Genomic DNA, 16,468 nt, shown 5'->3' on the forward strand with positions numbered 1-16,468 from the left:
AATCCTACATCCCATTTCCTACCACTTTTATAATCTAAAAAAGTCCATGACCAATGCTGTATGGTGCATAACAATCAAGTAAAATATATTTCTGTTTCTCTTATTATTTTTCTTGGTCTTTGTTAATAAATTACATGTACTATTTCTATCTATTAATCTTTTTTTTACTGTCAAAAAATTTATAGCTCTATGCCCATGTATTTACATCTTATATTTCTTTAGTCAAACTTCAGTTACCATTTTTTGTTCAAGGTTTTTTTTTTTTTTTTTTTATTTCTATTCAATAGAAAACAAATGGAATTTAAGAAGTGACAAGGAAGATTTGAACCAAAATCTCTAAATTCTAGGTACTGACTTCAATCATTAGACAAAAGGTCTCTTCAATCAAAGTTCAACTACCATATTGGTTTTTTTTTGTTTGGGGAGGGGGGGGGGGGGGGGGGGGGGGACATACCATTAAGGTTTAATAGCATTAACCTTATAGGTGAGATGAGTCATAGGCAAAAAAGAGAGAGAGGAAGAAATTTTGCACTACCTTTTATGTCATTTTTCAGTTGTTAGCACGTGATTGTTTTCATTTTATTTGGGTTTAAGTGTTTCTTGGATAACATTAAGAGATTTTCTTGTTAGTAGTTGGCTTTCAAAAGGCTAGATTGCATGTTGGTTAAACTACAGGGTCTTTTTTATAATTTGGACATCTCTAAGGAAGATAAAAGTACTTCAGTACCAATAGAAGGTCCATTTGCTTATCTAATCAAATCTGGGCAGAGGTCAATGCAATTAACCCTATCTTTAAACACTCTGGTAGCACTGAATTTTTAGTATAGCATTTGGGTTCATTACTTGCTTAAATTAGCATCTATAGTAGAACAAAAAGAAAGCCCAGCTATTTATTTTGTATCTATAGGTTTGCACTGATACAAATTTTGCTCTCTCAAGATGCGTGAGAAGCATCTGAAAATTCAATCATTCTTGAACTATAGCTAAATACCAAATCAATCAATTGACACCAAATCTCCCCAAACAAAAAAACTAAGAAAGATATTTGACAGAGGTAATAGAAAAGATATTGAAAATAGTAAAAGAATGCCATAATGGTTTACATAGCTCATAGCCTCCAATGTATGCGGAAAAGGAAAGATATTATTGCAGTTTTTTGGTGACAAAATGCTACCAAAACTCATCCTCTTCAGTCAAATCTTGAACCCAAACTCTGAATGGACCTATATACCAAGAATAATCAGCCTCGGTATGTCTAAACATAGTTACATATCTACTACACCTAGTGTTCCTTAAAAACTGAACGAGGTCCAAAGGTATATGATAGCAATATATAGCAGCAAGGACGCACAACAGAATCTTGATATGCAGCATTGGTAACACAGAAGACAAGCCCGTCAGAAATGCTATCATCATCAGGATCATGGCCATGAAAATTGAAGCCCTACCTCCGTGGAGCATAGCTAACTTGAACTTGTGGTTGTTGCTTTGCAAGAGCAAAATTAGATGGAGGACTGCATGAACGGAGATCATTATTGCCAAGGAATCTGAAATAACAAATGTTATAAAAATTGCTTTGTTTCCTAGAACCGCCAGCCCTTTGTTTGGACTCTCACTATCATTGTATCCACCTGGGATGGTAAAACCTGCCGTGAAAGTGACTGTTGCAATCAGTGTAGCCACAATCAAGTAAGTCCCAGCCAAACTTTCCAGTTTTTCTGGTTCTTCGGTTTTTGGTGCTCCTAAATTCTTCTTCACAGTACCAACATTTCGATAACCTGGACTAGCACCTGCTCGCTCCAACTCTTCCTTGATCAAAACCTAGGCAAGTGAATCTATTAGACATAGAACCGTAGCGATGAACTTTCAAATTTGTCACATTTTCTTTCTTATTGTATACTGGAGATGAAAAGGTAATAGAAGGAAGTATTGAGACTTTTCCAAAAATGAACTTTCTTAAAAGGCAATTCAAAGGGATCATTCTTTTATTTTTGCTCTTGATTTCCTTGGCTAAGTTTTAGTATCCTACTTTAATTAATAAGCTCATCATTGCGACCATGCAAAGGGGGAGAGAGTAAAACGGGTACCTGTCTTCCAGTAAGCTCACGGCTGTGAAGTATGTTGTCAAGAACAGTGGAATTGGAATTGTCGAAAGCACTGATATCAACACAAGGGTGATTTACAAGGCTATTACCATCTAAGTTTTTGGTGGCAACATACAGGTGGAGAGGAGTGTTTCCTTTAGAATCCTTTTGGTTGATGAGTTCAGAAGCCCAAGAATACTGTAAGAAAAATTCCAACACTTCTCTTTGTTCATATTTTACAGCAAGATGAAGGATGTTCTGGCGTTTATATGTGATCCTCTCCCAACAATCTGGGCAATGCAATAAAAGCTCTTTTATGACAGCTACATGTCCTTGAGTCACCGCAATATGTAAAGCAGTCATTGAGTCGTCATTATTGGCAGTAACATAGGCCATGAACTTGTATTTAGACAATAATTGTCTTACTACTCCTTGATGATTAAATTTAGCAGCATAATGAAGTGCATTCCATCCAAATTTGTCGACTTTCTTTGTAAGATTTGGCAGCTTCTGTAAAACCAGTTCCACTTCTGCACAGCAGCCAATGTTTTTTTAAGATATTATAGTTCATTAAAAATAAACCGCAAGAACTCACAACTTGGATATTATCCCAGCTAAATTGCACTTTTTGCAAATTGGTTTAAAGGAATAAATTGATATCATAAACCAAATTGATTTGTTTATCAATAAAAGGCGATGATATGCAAGTTGAATTTCGACACTTCATAGATCAAAGGCTCTATAAAGCATAAACGACGCTTAAACAGACTAAGATGGAGTCAGAAATATTTAAAACTCAAGATATGTAATTGTTCAATAGATAATTTCAGGCCATGATCCTTAATCCAGGAGTAAAAATGGTTACCCTGCTTTCCCCCGCGTCTTCTCTGTTAATGTATCAGAATGGATAAACATCCAAAATTTGTTGCTTTTTCAGAGATGGTGAGTGACATTTAAGGCTACCTGGCGAATTCCGTATAGCTGCAGCGTGCAGGGCAGTTCTGTTACCGGGGCCGAGATAAGATGAAGACTTGCAAGTCACCAAAATCAGAACAGCGATATCATGATATCCCTTCTCTACTGCTAGATACAGAGGAGTCTCCATAGCATAATTGGGGCGATAATGAAACTCAGGATCTTCTTGAACCAACAATTTGGCAACCTCATAGAAGTTGTTCCTAACTGCCTCATGTAAAGCTGTGTTGCCATCCACATTAGCCATCCTCAGCATCCTCTTGCATCCGTCAAAACCCGGAAATCGAAATCCTGAATGAGGATATTGATGTCTTGCAGATGCAATAAGTGCTCGAACAATGCCCAGGTGCCCCTTTCTAGCTGCCAAATGAAGTGCTGTTTCGCCATGAACATTCTTTTTCATTAGCAGACAGCAATGTCCTGCAAGGATATGTCGCGCTACCTCTGCAGAGTCACAAAACTGGGCTAATACGTGGAGGACTGTGTTTCCAGTCGAAGTCTTCTGAGAATAGAAGTTCCCAGAAAACCTTTTCATTAGAACCCAATCACCTAAATGCGCTGCTGTATACAATTCAGGATCCATTTGTTTCTGTAACTCATTGTCTAAATACTACAGTGGGACATGCCAGACACATACTATAGTTAGAATTTTTCATCGAAGTTTCTGGTTTATGACTTGTAAATATTTAATTGACACCATGGTTTCTTTTCTGGTGTATATCGTAGAAAACCTTGTGCTATGAATGGTTGAATAATTTGACTGGCAGCCCATAAAAAATATGAACATAACCATGAATTGACTTGTGACTACGCGGGTTCAGAAGACTTCAGTTTCTTGGAAAAATTTTGAGTTTACTTCCACTTTCGTGGGAAGACTTGACTCCACTTTCGTTTTCTTGCCGAGGAAGTGGGAGGAAGGTTGATCGTTTAGCTGTGTGGTTAGTGACCCGAGGCATGACGTGAGGAGAATGGCACCTAAAAAGTGCAAAATTTGTGTGACTACTAATGGATACTTCCATTCCTTGCATGCCACAATCTATTTTACACAACTGCTTTTATAGAAACCGGACTATCAATTTTATACCAAATTAAGTTCAGTACAAGGAGATTAAACCCTATCCATTCTACCACTTGGTTAATTTCTTTCACCAGGAGGACTTAACAAACCTGCATGTTGACCCCAAGAGAGCCATCGGAGCCATGCTTTTGCCAAATTTAGCAAATCCAAGGTCTTTAAGTACAACTTTTAATCTTTCTCTTGGTAGAGATATCAGAGGTTCAAGGGGTGATATTAGATGAAGAAACTAGAGCTGAAATTGCCTTAACGGATAATTTCTTTGGTTATTAAGGTCATCATTAACGATAGTAAAGATCAGTGTTCAAATAATCTATATTTCTTTCATCTTAGTCGTGCACAGGAGTATAAATTAAATAAATGTCTAGATTTGGTCATTTGAGGGAACATTTCATCGGTATCATAATCTGAACTGAGATCGAGTTGCACAAATATAGCATGAAAAAAAAAAGGCGGCCACAAGGTTGAAAGGGAAGAAGAGAGCACATTCCATCGTTTTGTTCTTGTGCCATATATCAACATTGCCCGCCCAATCTGAACGGCCTATGGAGGAACTTTTGTGACGAGGCTAGGCAAAGATCAGTCAACAAGGGACACAATTAAACAGGTGAGAGAGAGAGAGAAACTACAGTACTACAAAAATATACAACATGTTTAAGAAGCTCTATATGCATTTACAAAATCTACAGCATCATCTCGACAAACTGTAGCATTATCAACTCTAATCTTCCTTGGAAAATTGCATGAACATCTACTGCTTAAGTTGCACAACTAAGCTTTTACTCCGAACAAGATGAGAAGGGAAGCACTGTCAATAAGAAGCCGAGGCTTAACATACCAGACTTGGGCGTTCAAGCCCTCTTGCTTTCCGGGCAAACATCGAAGTCGTGATGAGTTACTCTTGAAATGCTTGGACATGTCTGATATTTTCACAAGGCATAGATTCTCTCATCAGAATTATAGTCATCCAGATCAGAAATGTTTGCCGAATAGGACCAAGAAAATGATTTGCTTCCACTTGCCCTTCTGATCCGTCTCTGAGAATCATTACCAAAAACTCCAAAATGCTGTCGAAAAACAAAGTAGCTCATGCTAACCAGCGTCCCACCCAGAATGGGTAAACCCACCACTGTGATTGTTATAGCCATCCAAGAGCTCTTCCTTCCCACTACCACAAAAGCTATAGCTAAATATGCTCCACAGGTGCTCATACAGGCAGCCCACATCAGCTTATTTACAATCGAGACTATTAGTTTCTGAGATCTAGTATCCCAGGCAACCAAAGTGATCTGAACAACAACTACTGCTAGAGAAATGAAGAGAGAGGTGGCATTCAGGAGGCAAAACACCCGGAAGCCAACAGTACCAGAGATCAATGCCTTTCCTGCTTCTGGTCCATCTGTCATATATTGGCCAGGCAAGTTGAATATAGCCAAGAAAGCTATGGAGGCGAAAAGAACAGCAGCCACTGTTACAGAGTTGATGGTATTTTGAACAGCCTCTCTATGAATTTTCTTGAGTTCTTTGGCGATGCCTGAAACTCGCCTCTGAGTCTTCTCATTCTGTATTAACTGAGAGTGCACCTCATGCTTAATATCACTCACAGCCCTTTTGAGTTCTATTGTTACATCAACTTGACCAACATGCCTTGCATGTTTGGCACCAGCCTCTAACAGAGCTTCTTTGATCTCCAATGCTGATTCTCCGTATTGGAGTTTGTCAGCAATGTCCATCGCAGTTTCTTGTTGATTGTTGATCACATTGACTTCAATGGATGTGTATGTCAGCAAGAAGCCTACCACCTAAAATGAAGCAGCAGGGTAGGCAGAATCAGGAAACACACTTCATGAAGCGAACAATGGCCGTACCTTATGAAATTACAAAACCAGAACAAAGAACACTAAGAATTAGCTTTTGGCAAAAAGGTATACAATTTGGTCTAATATTGACTGGTTTCATGATTGACACTAAAGAAACCCTGATCACCCCAACCAGCAAATGTTGGCTTATTTTCTTCTCTATGCAAACCCCTCTACTTCCCACCCTCCTCCACATCCCACCCCCCCCCCCCCCCCCCAAAAAAAAATTTAAACCAAGGATTCTTCTCGCCATTTTGCTCTCTTTTAAGCAAGCGAAACTCCTGTAATGACTATGGTTTAGAAAAAAAAAAAAAAAAAAAAAAGAAAGAGGTTTCAATGGCTGAAATTCCAGATAGCTAAATAGAAACGGTATGGTACCACAATTAATTCACCATTTTAAATTAGACTAGTTCCTTGCACATTTTAACAATTAGAAAGAAAGAAGCAAGTAGAGGGCATGACCCAAATGCAAGTAAAAAGGCAGTCTACTCAGTAAATTATGCAAGACTACCCAGGAACTTGACAGGAGATATATAGAGTAAACTTTAGTTTTCATGTATTGACAGGTATAATGTATCCCAGAGTTCAGTCTCAAGTAGCTGAAACGTCCTTCCTTACCCTAAAAGGCTCTTAGAATCTTCCCTCCACAAAAATCCATTGTGTTCAGCCTCCATTTCTATAACTTCTATAGGATCAATCAGCATCACCTGCTAATTACCCATAGCATATTCACACCAATAGAAGCCATAAAATCTTCCATCCATCACTCAGGGGCACCTCTTCAGACGCTAATGTCTATATTAAATTCCCAAGGATTATTATGTTACAAACAGATGGTGTTGTGCAAAGTCACCTTTGAGGTTCTGATCACTTCCTCAACTAGTATATTGGGTAAAGTGGGATACCATCACTCATCCCTTTCCTTCCTGCCATAATAGCTAATTGCAAGTAGCAAAAATCCTCTCCTCACTGCATATATTCAGAACACCTTCAATGGGGCAAATGCATCCTAAACAAAAAGCTGAAACCTGCTCACTGCTTTAAACTTGATACCAACTATTTTTGGTTTCTTAAATTGGAAATGACCTCACTATAAGCCACTGTCAACACTTCAATTCTGATTTTCAGAACAAAGAAGAAAGACAATAACAAACATGCCAAGATCCAACTAGAAAATATTCCAACCAGAAAATGCTTTAAATCATTTTTGCATCCTTTAGAGGTTCAAATAAAAAAAAAAAAAAAGAGAATTAACTGATCAAGAAACATGGAAGGAGACACAGGAATTTCAACAAGAAGAAACATTAACCAATTCCACACACACACACACACCCCCAACCCCCCCCCCCACCCAAAAAAAAAAAATCAAACAACCAAGAGTACCAGCTGAGGATACCTGAGAACGGACTTTCCGAGTAGCTATATGCACAGCTGTATTGCCCTTTTTATCACGTTCATTCAGTATAGAATGATCAGCATCCAATAGATCCTCCAAAACTGAAGTATCCTGACCTTTTGCAGCCATATGCAGTGCAGTTTGGCCCTTCTTGTCCTTTATGGACACAATCCCTGGATCTCTTTCTATTAGAACTTTCACAATAGGGAGAAGGCCATATCGTGCAACGGTGTGTAATGCTGTTTTGCCATTCTTCCGCACAATAAGCATGGAGCTCACATCTGCATCTAATATAGCATTAACTACATCTAGATGGCCATGGGTAGCAGCTGAGTAAAGAGGGCTTGTGTTTGAAGAATTACAAGCTCTACAAAGCTCAGGCCACAAGCTCAAAAATTTCTGGACAATTCCTGCATAAGAAACATACAACACCACATCAACTGCATATAATAGAAATATGAAAAAAAATATATGAAATCATGCAGCTCCAGATAGAATACTCCAGGAGACTTTTGATTTTATTTAAGTCAACTAGGTTCATAATCTATAAGGAGAACTTCTGCAAGAAATATTGAAGTAGAAAGGAAAACAGCAATCTCAATGGCAAAGCATACAAAATTAAAACCAAAGGCCTGTAAAATTGCTGAGACCCTAAGATTGCTAATGGGCAACATTGTAAATATTATTTTATTAAGTTTTGCATGCAGAACCTTATACTGCACAGTAACGTAACATGCTGAAGCGATCACAAGTATTCGACACAAAATGTGGTAAGAAATGATTTAACATCTAGATATCTTTCTCATCCTGTATACTAGCCACCACATTCATCCATCTTATGCTATTGTCACAACAGTAGCAATATTTTAAAATTTTCAGTCAAATTACTGGAAATTGAATAAAAGAGTGTGCATAACTTGTAATTTGGCAATCATCAGAACATAAAGAAATCACATGGGCTCTGGCAAGCTCCAATTTCTAATTATCAGATTGTGATCTTATACTTCCAATTTCATTTTTCTTTCTTTTATTCCCACTTCTCAACAAATAAATAAAATACAAAGCCACAAAAACTTGTTCTTGATTTAAAAAAAAAAAAACTACAAATATGATAATCCATTCAGTTTCTCTTATTTTGGAGGACCAATTCATGACAATTCTCTTGATAAGCAACAATTTTCAATTTTGGAATGCTTCGATTTATTATCTCATCCTCCAGTGTCAATAGCAACAGCAGAAAACCAGAAGATTCAGAAGCACAAGAAATAATCGTATTGTAGGCCCTTATAACCGTTCTTACTAAATCCTTTACCTATCTCCCCTTCCTCACTATGATGAATCATTCGTAAAAACTTCACAAATCAAATCAAATTCTTCCAAGTACACACATAATAACACAAAATACAAACATATCTTGAACCATCAAACAAAATTACACAAAACAAAGGAAAGATTATGAATTTTGAACTAATCCCACTAAAATAGGCAACCAAGTTTAGATAAGTACCTGAGTGTCCACGAGCAGCAGCAACATGGAAAGCATTCATATCAGCTTTAGACTTGATCAGAACAGTCTGCAGATCACAAAAGCTGATCAAATAGTTAAAAACCTCCACAAAATTATTCTCCGCAGCTATGTATACAGCAGTCTCCCCTGCATCATTTTGCAAGGCAATTAAGGAAGATGGATCCGGCCCATCATCTGATATGATGTTCTTGAGGGCCTCAAGGTCCTCTTCCCTCACGGCAGTGAAAAATGATTGGTGGGTTATGAACCTAAAGGACTTCGAGTCCATCAAACTGAAAAAGTTTCAATCTTTTTTTCCCCTTGTTCCTGGTTGTACTCTGTTTCTCGTGTGTTTTTTCAGTTTCTTTAGAGTGAAGAAGAGAGCTAGAAAGTCTTCTCTTTCCGCAGTAGTATCTTTTTTCTCTATAGGATTGTGTGTGCGAGTGAAATTCAATGGATGGAAGACCTGATGGAAAAGATACCTCAGACTTGGTTGCGAGTGCTATAGTTTGTACTGTATCAAAATTTTTCCTGTAAAAGTAAACATACAATTTACGAATAAGTGAAATTTTAATTTTTCTACCATGAATATATCCCTTGACTTGAGTCCCCAAAGAATACAAAAATCCTTACTTCTTATGTTCCCTCTTACTGTAGAAAGTGGTGGTGGGCTATGAAAAGTTGAATTTGGGATTGATTGGTGACATGTACACACAAATGCACCAGCTGTACACCTTGGTAAAAGGGATTCGTCCTTTTTTTTTTCCGGAGATAATAATAATTATATAATTATTTTATTCTAAATTACAAGAAAAGAAAAATCTAAAAAAACTTAAGTTAAGAGTTAGCATGTACATATATTTTACTAAACTAAAAAAATCACACAGATTTTACTAAATTAAAGAAATATTATGACATTTTTTTAAAATTTTTTTCACTATAAATAAAATTTAAACCTCCACCTACTCCCGTCCCTTATTGGATCCCCTTCTTGATGGCCACTTAGCGGCTTATCTCTTGTGAAAAATTACAGATTATTTGGAGCTTGGAAAAGTTATATATCAGGTTGACTTTTGAGTCTTCAACCGTGCTGTATCCACTCTCTGTATTAACCATTTCATAAATGGTCTTTCACTCACTTTGCTTTTTTCCCCTGAAAAAACTAGTTGCGTGAAGTTCATTTCTTGTTCTAGGTTCTGAATTTTTATTGCTAGAGAAATTAATTCACTACGTACGAAATCTTGATAAGACATTTGGAGTAACAAAGGAGACAGATTTTCTGCACTAAAATATAGAAGTACCTAGGAAGTAGAACAATACGTTGGACCAATTAGTTTTCCAGAACATGGGTCCACACGGACCACAGTCAGGCCACACACACTTATATAATGCAAGATGAAAAAGGGAGTAGAACCAGGATGGACCCAAAATTAACAATAAGGACAAAAAATACAGCAAAAATAATTATAGAAGATTTTATAAGCTGGGAACCGACAGAAGACTGATTATTGATTATTAATATTCAGGTAACTAGATAAAGCATTCTCCTGTTGATTAATAACAACGACTCTTCTTAGGAGAATAAAAGTGATTTGTAAAAATCAGGTCGGCCTTGCGCTTGGCTAGTTGATTTTCATTTGGAAACTACTAATACAAATCTTTCTACGCACTTGATTTAGGAAGACTAGTCTTTTTTTTTTTTTTTTTTTTTTTGCCAAAACCACTAGAATTTATTTTCCCTTTATTGATTTCCACATTCATGAGAGGTTAATCTTCAAGTTGCTGTAACGTAAGCGTTTAATTTATACAGCTTCAACTGGTAATCTATCTCGATTAATACATTGAACTGAAGCACGAATGACAAAAACATAACCATTACAGATTAATACATTCGGTCATCCACATCTTTTTGGTCTTTTTAGCCCCCTCTGCTTATACTTACAAAAAGGTAATCTTTGATGAGATTTCATGGCACTAGAATAACCGAGACAATATACATTCAGCGTAGATTTAACAAAACAGGAACTTGATCATGACTCAAAGCTCATCCTCAGATTCCGTTGAGAAGAACCGCGATAGGTAATCAGACGCCTCATTCAAGATTGGATCAGATTCACAAGGTGGAACAATGCGCTTCCTCATCAATGTTTCTATAACTGGATACTGCCTTTTTCTGCCACCCCTTGGTCTCGATCTAAATTGTTCATCAGACTCTTCAAAATCCCCCTGAAAACCAAAGGAACAATACAAAGATGATCAATAATCTCCTTAGCAGGTATGCTTTAATATTAACTTGATGGGATCTGATACAGGAACGCCCAGTTTCATCCAAAGAAACTTACTCGAGTGAAAACATGGCGCCCGGATTTCTCATGGTTATCTCTCACATGCTTAAATGAAAATGTCATGCCGCATGATGGAAATCTGCAGGAAAATGGCTGCAGCCCCAAGTGCACAGCTTTAACATGCTGATTAAGGTTCGACTTCTGCAGATTTATTGAATTTGATAATAGGTGCATCAGGAAAATGGGACAAGTATAGTAGCAAAACCAGAAAGCAAGACATGGTATCAGACTGCTATAAGTAAGAGGCAAAAGTTCAACCACGGGATCATAAATATGAGTTCATTCTGGAAATTCTCTGTTTATCAGAGACTTTGTTATGCAGTCAAGAGCAGAAATAACACTTCGAAAAGGTAGCAGCCACCTACATTTGAGAATGAGAGAAGACACCCCTCAAAGCTGCATTTTACTTTAGATTGAGAACATCCTGCTTCATGTGAGCAGAGGTGCCGCTTGAAGTTCTTCTTCAGCTGCCTTGTCCCGCATGTCTCACAGATAACATACTGATGACATGAGCGAACATGTTCCTTGAGGCATTCACCATTTGTAAAATACTTCATACATCCTGGTTCAGCACAAAATGCCTCCACTGTGTCCAACTTAACTGCATTTAGGAAAGAGTTTTAGGAGAAGTTAAAAAACAAGAACTATTCACTCCAATGCATGTATTGCTAATATTACCATTGATTTTTGTCCGAGTGAATTAAAAAAAAAAAGCAACATCATTTGCAACTGAATGCTTTATGCCTGACTAAACTTTTCCTCTAAAATGAAACAGCTTACCATGAGACTCCTCATGCCTTCGCAATTTGGAGGCAAATTTGAACACCTTTCCACACCCAACTTCAGTACACACATACTGCTTTGGACTCGTAACATCATTTGAGGAAGAATCATAGTGAAATTCTTTCACATGCCGCTTCATGTTTCCTTGGTAAGCAAACCCACATTTGCAACTATCAAGAGGACACTCAAAGAGTTTCCCTTGATGCTGAAGTAGGTGTCTGGTCAAGTGATCTTTTCTTCGATAACTTGCATGACAGTCAGCCACTAGACATTTAAAAGGTCTCTGTATTGAAGAAAATAATTAAGTAAATTCCAAGTATAAGAATCACTACAAACCAATTGAATCAAATGAGAAATAAAAAATGAAATAACATCCTCAAACCTCATAGCTGAATACAGCGTGAAAGAGGCTTGCTTGAAGGATCTTCTCAGGTGGTCCCCCAACCTGGTACTAATCCATACAAGTCAACGAAGTGCCTCTTGCATTTTGGAGTTCTTTATGTGGGATCCAATGCTTGTCACGCCTAATAACAAATCCAGATCATAATACAATATATTAGTCCAACTAAATACTTCCATATGCAAGCATGGCAAAAAAAGTTGACATAACCAGGTCAAAATATAACTTAAACCCAATGGCCTGATTGATCATGATGACTGCACAAACATGTATAAAGATCCAACAATCCAGGTCAGGATTCTAACAACAATGACTGTGCTATTTCTCTTGAACTCAATTTTGTTATGAAACTAAATTAGACTATTCTAGTTAAGAATTGATTGTCATCAAAATTGAGCCTACACCAGATTTAAGAAACAATATAACGAAAAGACAGACAAGCAAGGATAATTACCTCAAATGAATGGCTTTGCATATGCTGTCTTAAGTATGCAGGCTTTCTGAAACTAACACCGCAATGTTCACATGTATTCATTTTTGGCTCATCTTTTGCTTGCCCATTTTCCTCTTCTTTCTGCTTCAATTCCTCCTATTCCACATTAAAAATGAAACTCTAAACACCTTTTTGAAATCAATGTTTTAGAAACCAAAAAAAAAAGTAAAGAAATCATGTCTATCTCCTTTGTGTAATCATAAAATCCATAGCATACAGGAGTGGAAGGATAAAAAACCTGATGATGCGAGAGGATGTGAGAGGAGATGAGGGACTTCTTGGAACGGCATATTCCACAATATTCACAATAGTATCTTCTTATGTCCCTAAATATCACTGGTCTTTTGTTCTCTTTTTCTTCAACCATTTCTTCTTCTTCTGAGCAAGAAAAATCTGTTAACTAACATGTCATCTAGCTAATCAAGCACTATAGCCATGCAAAGCGTGATCATATTCAAGTATAAATATGATAAGCTGTTTGTTTAAAATTAGAAAGTAACCCAGTCACAGCTACATAACAGTTTGGACTAGTATTCAATATAACCAAATAGTAGTAGTTTCACACTCCAAAGTCCAAGGGAACTTGGTATAACATTTACCACAAAGCAGAATATACAGGCAGACACACATGTAACAGTTTACATATCAGTAAGATTTAAATATGAGTCATTTCTTCTCCAGGATCTCATTCAAGTTATAATTTTCCATCATACAAGGACGTAATATAGAAAAAAATTGTCAGTACAACAATTTAAAATTCTCCATTTCAATCAACATCCCAGTTTTCAATGTTTCACGCATAATCATATCCTAGCGAAGGTCCAATGTCGTGGCAGAATTATTGCACTCATTTATATATAGCCACCAATTCTGAATCCCAGATATCGAATTGTATCGTCTCAACCCCGTATATCCCTTAAGCCTAATTAACCACTCAAAACTGAAGAAATTCACTAATTTTTAAAATTGGCATCTTTATAACAAAACACAAAAGGAAAAACTAACAAAAACTTTGTTCATGAAGCATCGTAATCAAGCTCGGGTCTTTACAACAAATTTTCTTCACTCATACATTTCCACAAACAGCAGCTAGCATGCAAGTTATCTTCTACCCGTTTCTACACCCAAAAAGATGAATATCACAAGACCCATCTCCCCAATCCTGGCCATGAGCTTAACACAATCTAAATTAAGCGACAATTTCGGTCTTTCCAGTGAAGTAAAAAAAAAAAAAGAAAAAGAAAAAGCTGCAACACGAAAATTATCTGAAATATACAACATCAACTCTCTCACCAGAAGTTAAAGCTAAACAAAGATCTAAAAGCATAAAAACCCAAAACGTAGCGTTATATACCTCTTTCGTCTTCAATCTACGGCGACAATTGACGGAAGGGAGGGCCGTGGGGCGGCGGCGAGTGGAAAGAGAAATTAGAGTTTTGATCTGACGGTACTTTACACGAAGCGTGTTTAAGTACTCCTATGCCCTAGCAAACGAGTTTATACATCGACCCCACACATTCGGAGGAAATATCAAAAATTTGGGAAGAAAAAACCGAAAAAGTCCCCGGTTTAATTACCGGTTTTTTTGTTTTGGTGGATTTTTAGGAGTATCGACTTAACCAAGCAATTTTGGGGATACAACCGGTTGGATTGCCACATAATTCCGGGTCAAACAAGAGAGGGGAAATTTTTTTTTTTTTCTCGCTCCTTTGGAATTTTAAGTTGAAATTGAAAGACAAAAGGATGCAGATTAAGTTGAATTTTAGACTTGTATCAGTAGATAGGGAGATAAATAGTATAATAAATATAAGTGAGAATAATAAATTTAGTATAAATTAATTGTTGTAACGTTTTGCATTTCCTCTTTTACTCTCAAGGGCAAAATGATACAATCTTATTAACAATCCCGAAAAAACACATTCCCAGGCCTAATAAACTACCAATAACTTATTTTTTCTTAAGAATTTCTTTTTATAATTTGCACTAGTAACTTTTATAGTTCTAGTGTTGACCAGGTGAAAATAAATTACGAAATATATGAAATTAATATACAGGAAATATAGAAGTAAAAATATAATTTTTCGAGTGTTCTAGTGAGTAATGTTGACACTTTAGAAATAAGGAGTTTTGGATTCGAATCCTCTTTTCCCTCTTTTCATATCTTTCCCCTTTAAAGAAAAAAAAAGTAAAAATATAACTTAAAAATAGCTCAACATTGACCTTAATTATCAATTGTCAATGCACAATAGTAAATTTCCAGTTTTAATAAGAGACTTCTTGGAGAAACACTAGTCTTTCTATGATTTCTAAGAACATGCCAATAATTTTGAAGGATCATTTGATGTATCCAAATCTCTTAACACTCATCAGCAATCATTCTTCCTATACAGAAGTTCCCCTTTTTATTGTGTCCAAAGTGTATTCTTCAAGTAGATTAATTCGATCTCTTGACTTCAATTACAGTTATGTACAAGTAATCATGTATAACCTAATGATCCTTTTTTGTTATGGTACGAAATGATCCTTTGTTGTTTTCGGACCAACCATGAAAGCATACCACTGTTTGGAGCTAGAAGTCCACAGGTAGCCAATTCTTTTGGTATATAGGGAGGGTATCATGTATCGAAGCACAAAATTTATTTCCCTTTTGTACAATTGAAAGCAATTTCTTTCTGTAATTGTACAGTCGCATTCAATTGCTTGATTAATAAAATCTGTTTGTGTTCATCTATCTGGTGCCTTGAAGGGGAAAAAAAAGGGTTTAGTGCTACTTTTATTTTTTATTTTTTTGGGTAAAAGTGTTAGTCTATTTGAAGTCTCAAGTCAAAAACAGGTCCAATGCTCTTTTTCCTTTTTTTTTTTAGTAAAATGATAAATTTCTTCTTCGAAAGTATTGGAATTCAGAATTGGTAGTAATTTCAAAGCATTAACAATGGATCTATCTTCAGTTTTTAGTTTATTTATCGTGTGTCCTTAATGCACCAAATAAAAAATAACATATAATTTATAAGAGACGTCACAATCATGGTCAATTATTCTATGATAGCACGTATGATACTAGTTTTCTGTCTTATCTCTGATAAGAAATTCTAAACTCTACAAACTCGTTTGTTTTTTTTTTTTTTTATAATTTTTACATAATTGGGAAAAACTTTTATTTCAGAAGTCCACATAGAAATAAAAAAAAAATTTTGAAGGACATAGGAATAATTACTAGAGGCTTCAATCTCATATACAAAGGCAAGTATTAGATTACTTCTATTAAGATTTGCAATGGAAATTTAAATCAAATTTGGACAGCTCAAGAACGACAGCTCCTTAGCATGAGTACTCACAATTAGATGAATGGGAACTATCACTTGCTTATGAATGCATCCTTGGCTAGTTTGAATGACGACCAAATTCATATCACTAAGCTTTTATATATACAACATTTACATAAAAATACTAGCATGGCTGAATTCATATCACTAAACTTGAATTGGAACTATCACTTTTTAAGTGATATGATCTGTGTTCGACAATGAATCTGTGTTCGACAAACTATGCAG

The 16,468-nt window shown here is 36.3% G+C and overlaps 3 protein-coding genes across 4 annotated transcripts; all 3 read right to left on the minus strand.

Annotated features, from left to right (window-relative positions):
- Window positions 1-1,044: 1,044 nt before the first annotated feature.
- LOC113715425 (protein ACCELERATED CELL DEATH 6-like) lies at window positions 1,045-3,773 on the minus strand. Its single transcript, XM_027239615.2, has 3 exons — window positions 3,048-3,773; window positions 2,088-2,614; window positions 1,045-1,821 (listed from the first exon to the last, which is right to left on the minus strand). Exons 1-3 carry the CDS (start codon window positions 3,640-3,642, stop codon window positions 1,171-1,173), a joined length of 1,773 nt encoding a protein of 590 aa, XP_027095416.1. The 5' UTR covers window positions 3,643-3,773; the 3' UTR covers window positions 1,045-1,170.
- Window positions 3,774-4,598: 825 nt separating this feature from the next.
- Window positions 4,599-9,387, minus strand: LOC113715422 (ankyrin repeat-containing protein At2g01680-like). The gene is made up of 3 exons (XM_027239611.2): window positions 8,897-9,387; window positions 7,390-7,799; window positions 4,599-5,936 (listed from the first exon to the last, which is right to left on the minus strand). The coding sequence occupies exons 1-3, from the start codon at window positions 9,183-9,185 to the stop codon at window positions 5,064-5,066; spliced, it is 1,572 nt and encodes a 523-aa protein (XP_027095412.2). The 5' UTR covers window positions 9,186-9,387; the 3' UTR covers window positions 4,599-5,063.
- A 1,288-nt stretch (window positions 9,388-10,675) lies between these two features.
- On the minus strand, window positions 10,676-14,423 carry LOC113715765 (transcription factor IIIA-like). Of its 2 annotated transcripts, none has more exons than XM_027240060.2 (7): window positions 14,272-14,423; window positions 13,156-13,295; window positions 12,879-13,013; window positions 12,022-12,307; window positions 11,607-11,842; window positions 11,239-11,382; window positions 10,676-11,122 (listed from the first exon to the last, which is right to left on the minus strand). In XM_027240060.2, exons 2-7 carry the CDS (start codon window positions 13,282-13,284, stop codon window positions 10,934-10,936), a joined length of 1,119 nt encoding a protein of 372 aa, XP_027095861.1. In that variant the 5' UTR covers window positions 13,285-13,295; window positions 14,272-14,423; the 3' UTR covers window positions 10,676-10,933. The 2 variants fall into 2 exon arrangements, with proteins under 2 accessions (XP_027095861.1, XP_027095862.1); XM_027240061.2 differs by having other exon boundaries at window positions 13,156-13,310; window positions 14,272-14,376.
- Window positions 14,424-16,468: the final 2,045 nt, after the last annotated feature.

Source organism: Coffea arabica, chromosome 11c (genome assembly GCF_036785885.1).
Source record: "Coffea arabica cultivar ET-39 chromosome 11c, Coffea Arabica ET-39 HiFi, whole genome shotgun sequence".
Classification (NCBI taxonomy): domain Eukaryota; kingdom Viridiplantae; phylum Streptophyta; class Magnoliopsida; order Gentianales; family Rubiaceae; genus Coffea; species Coffea arabica.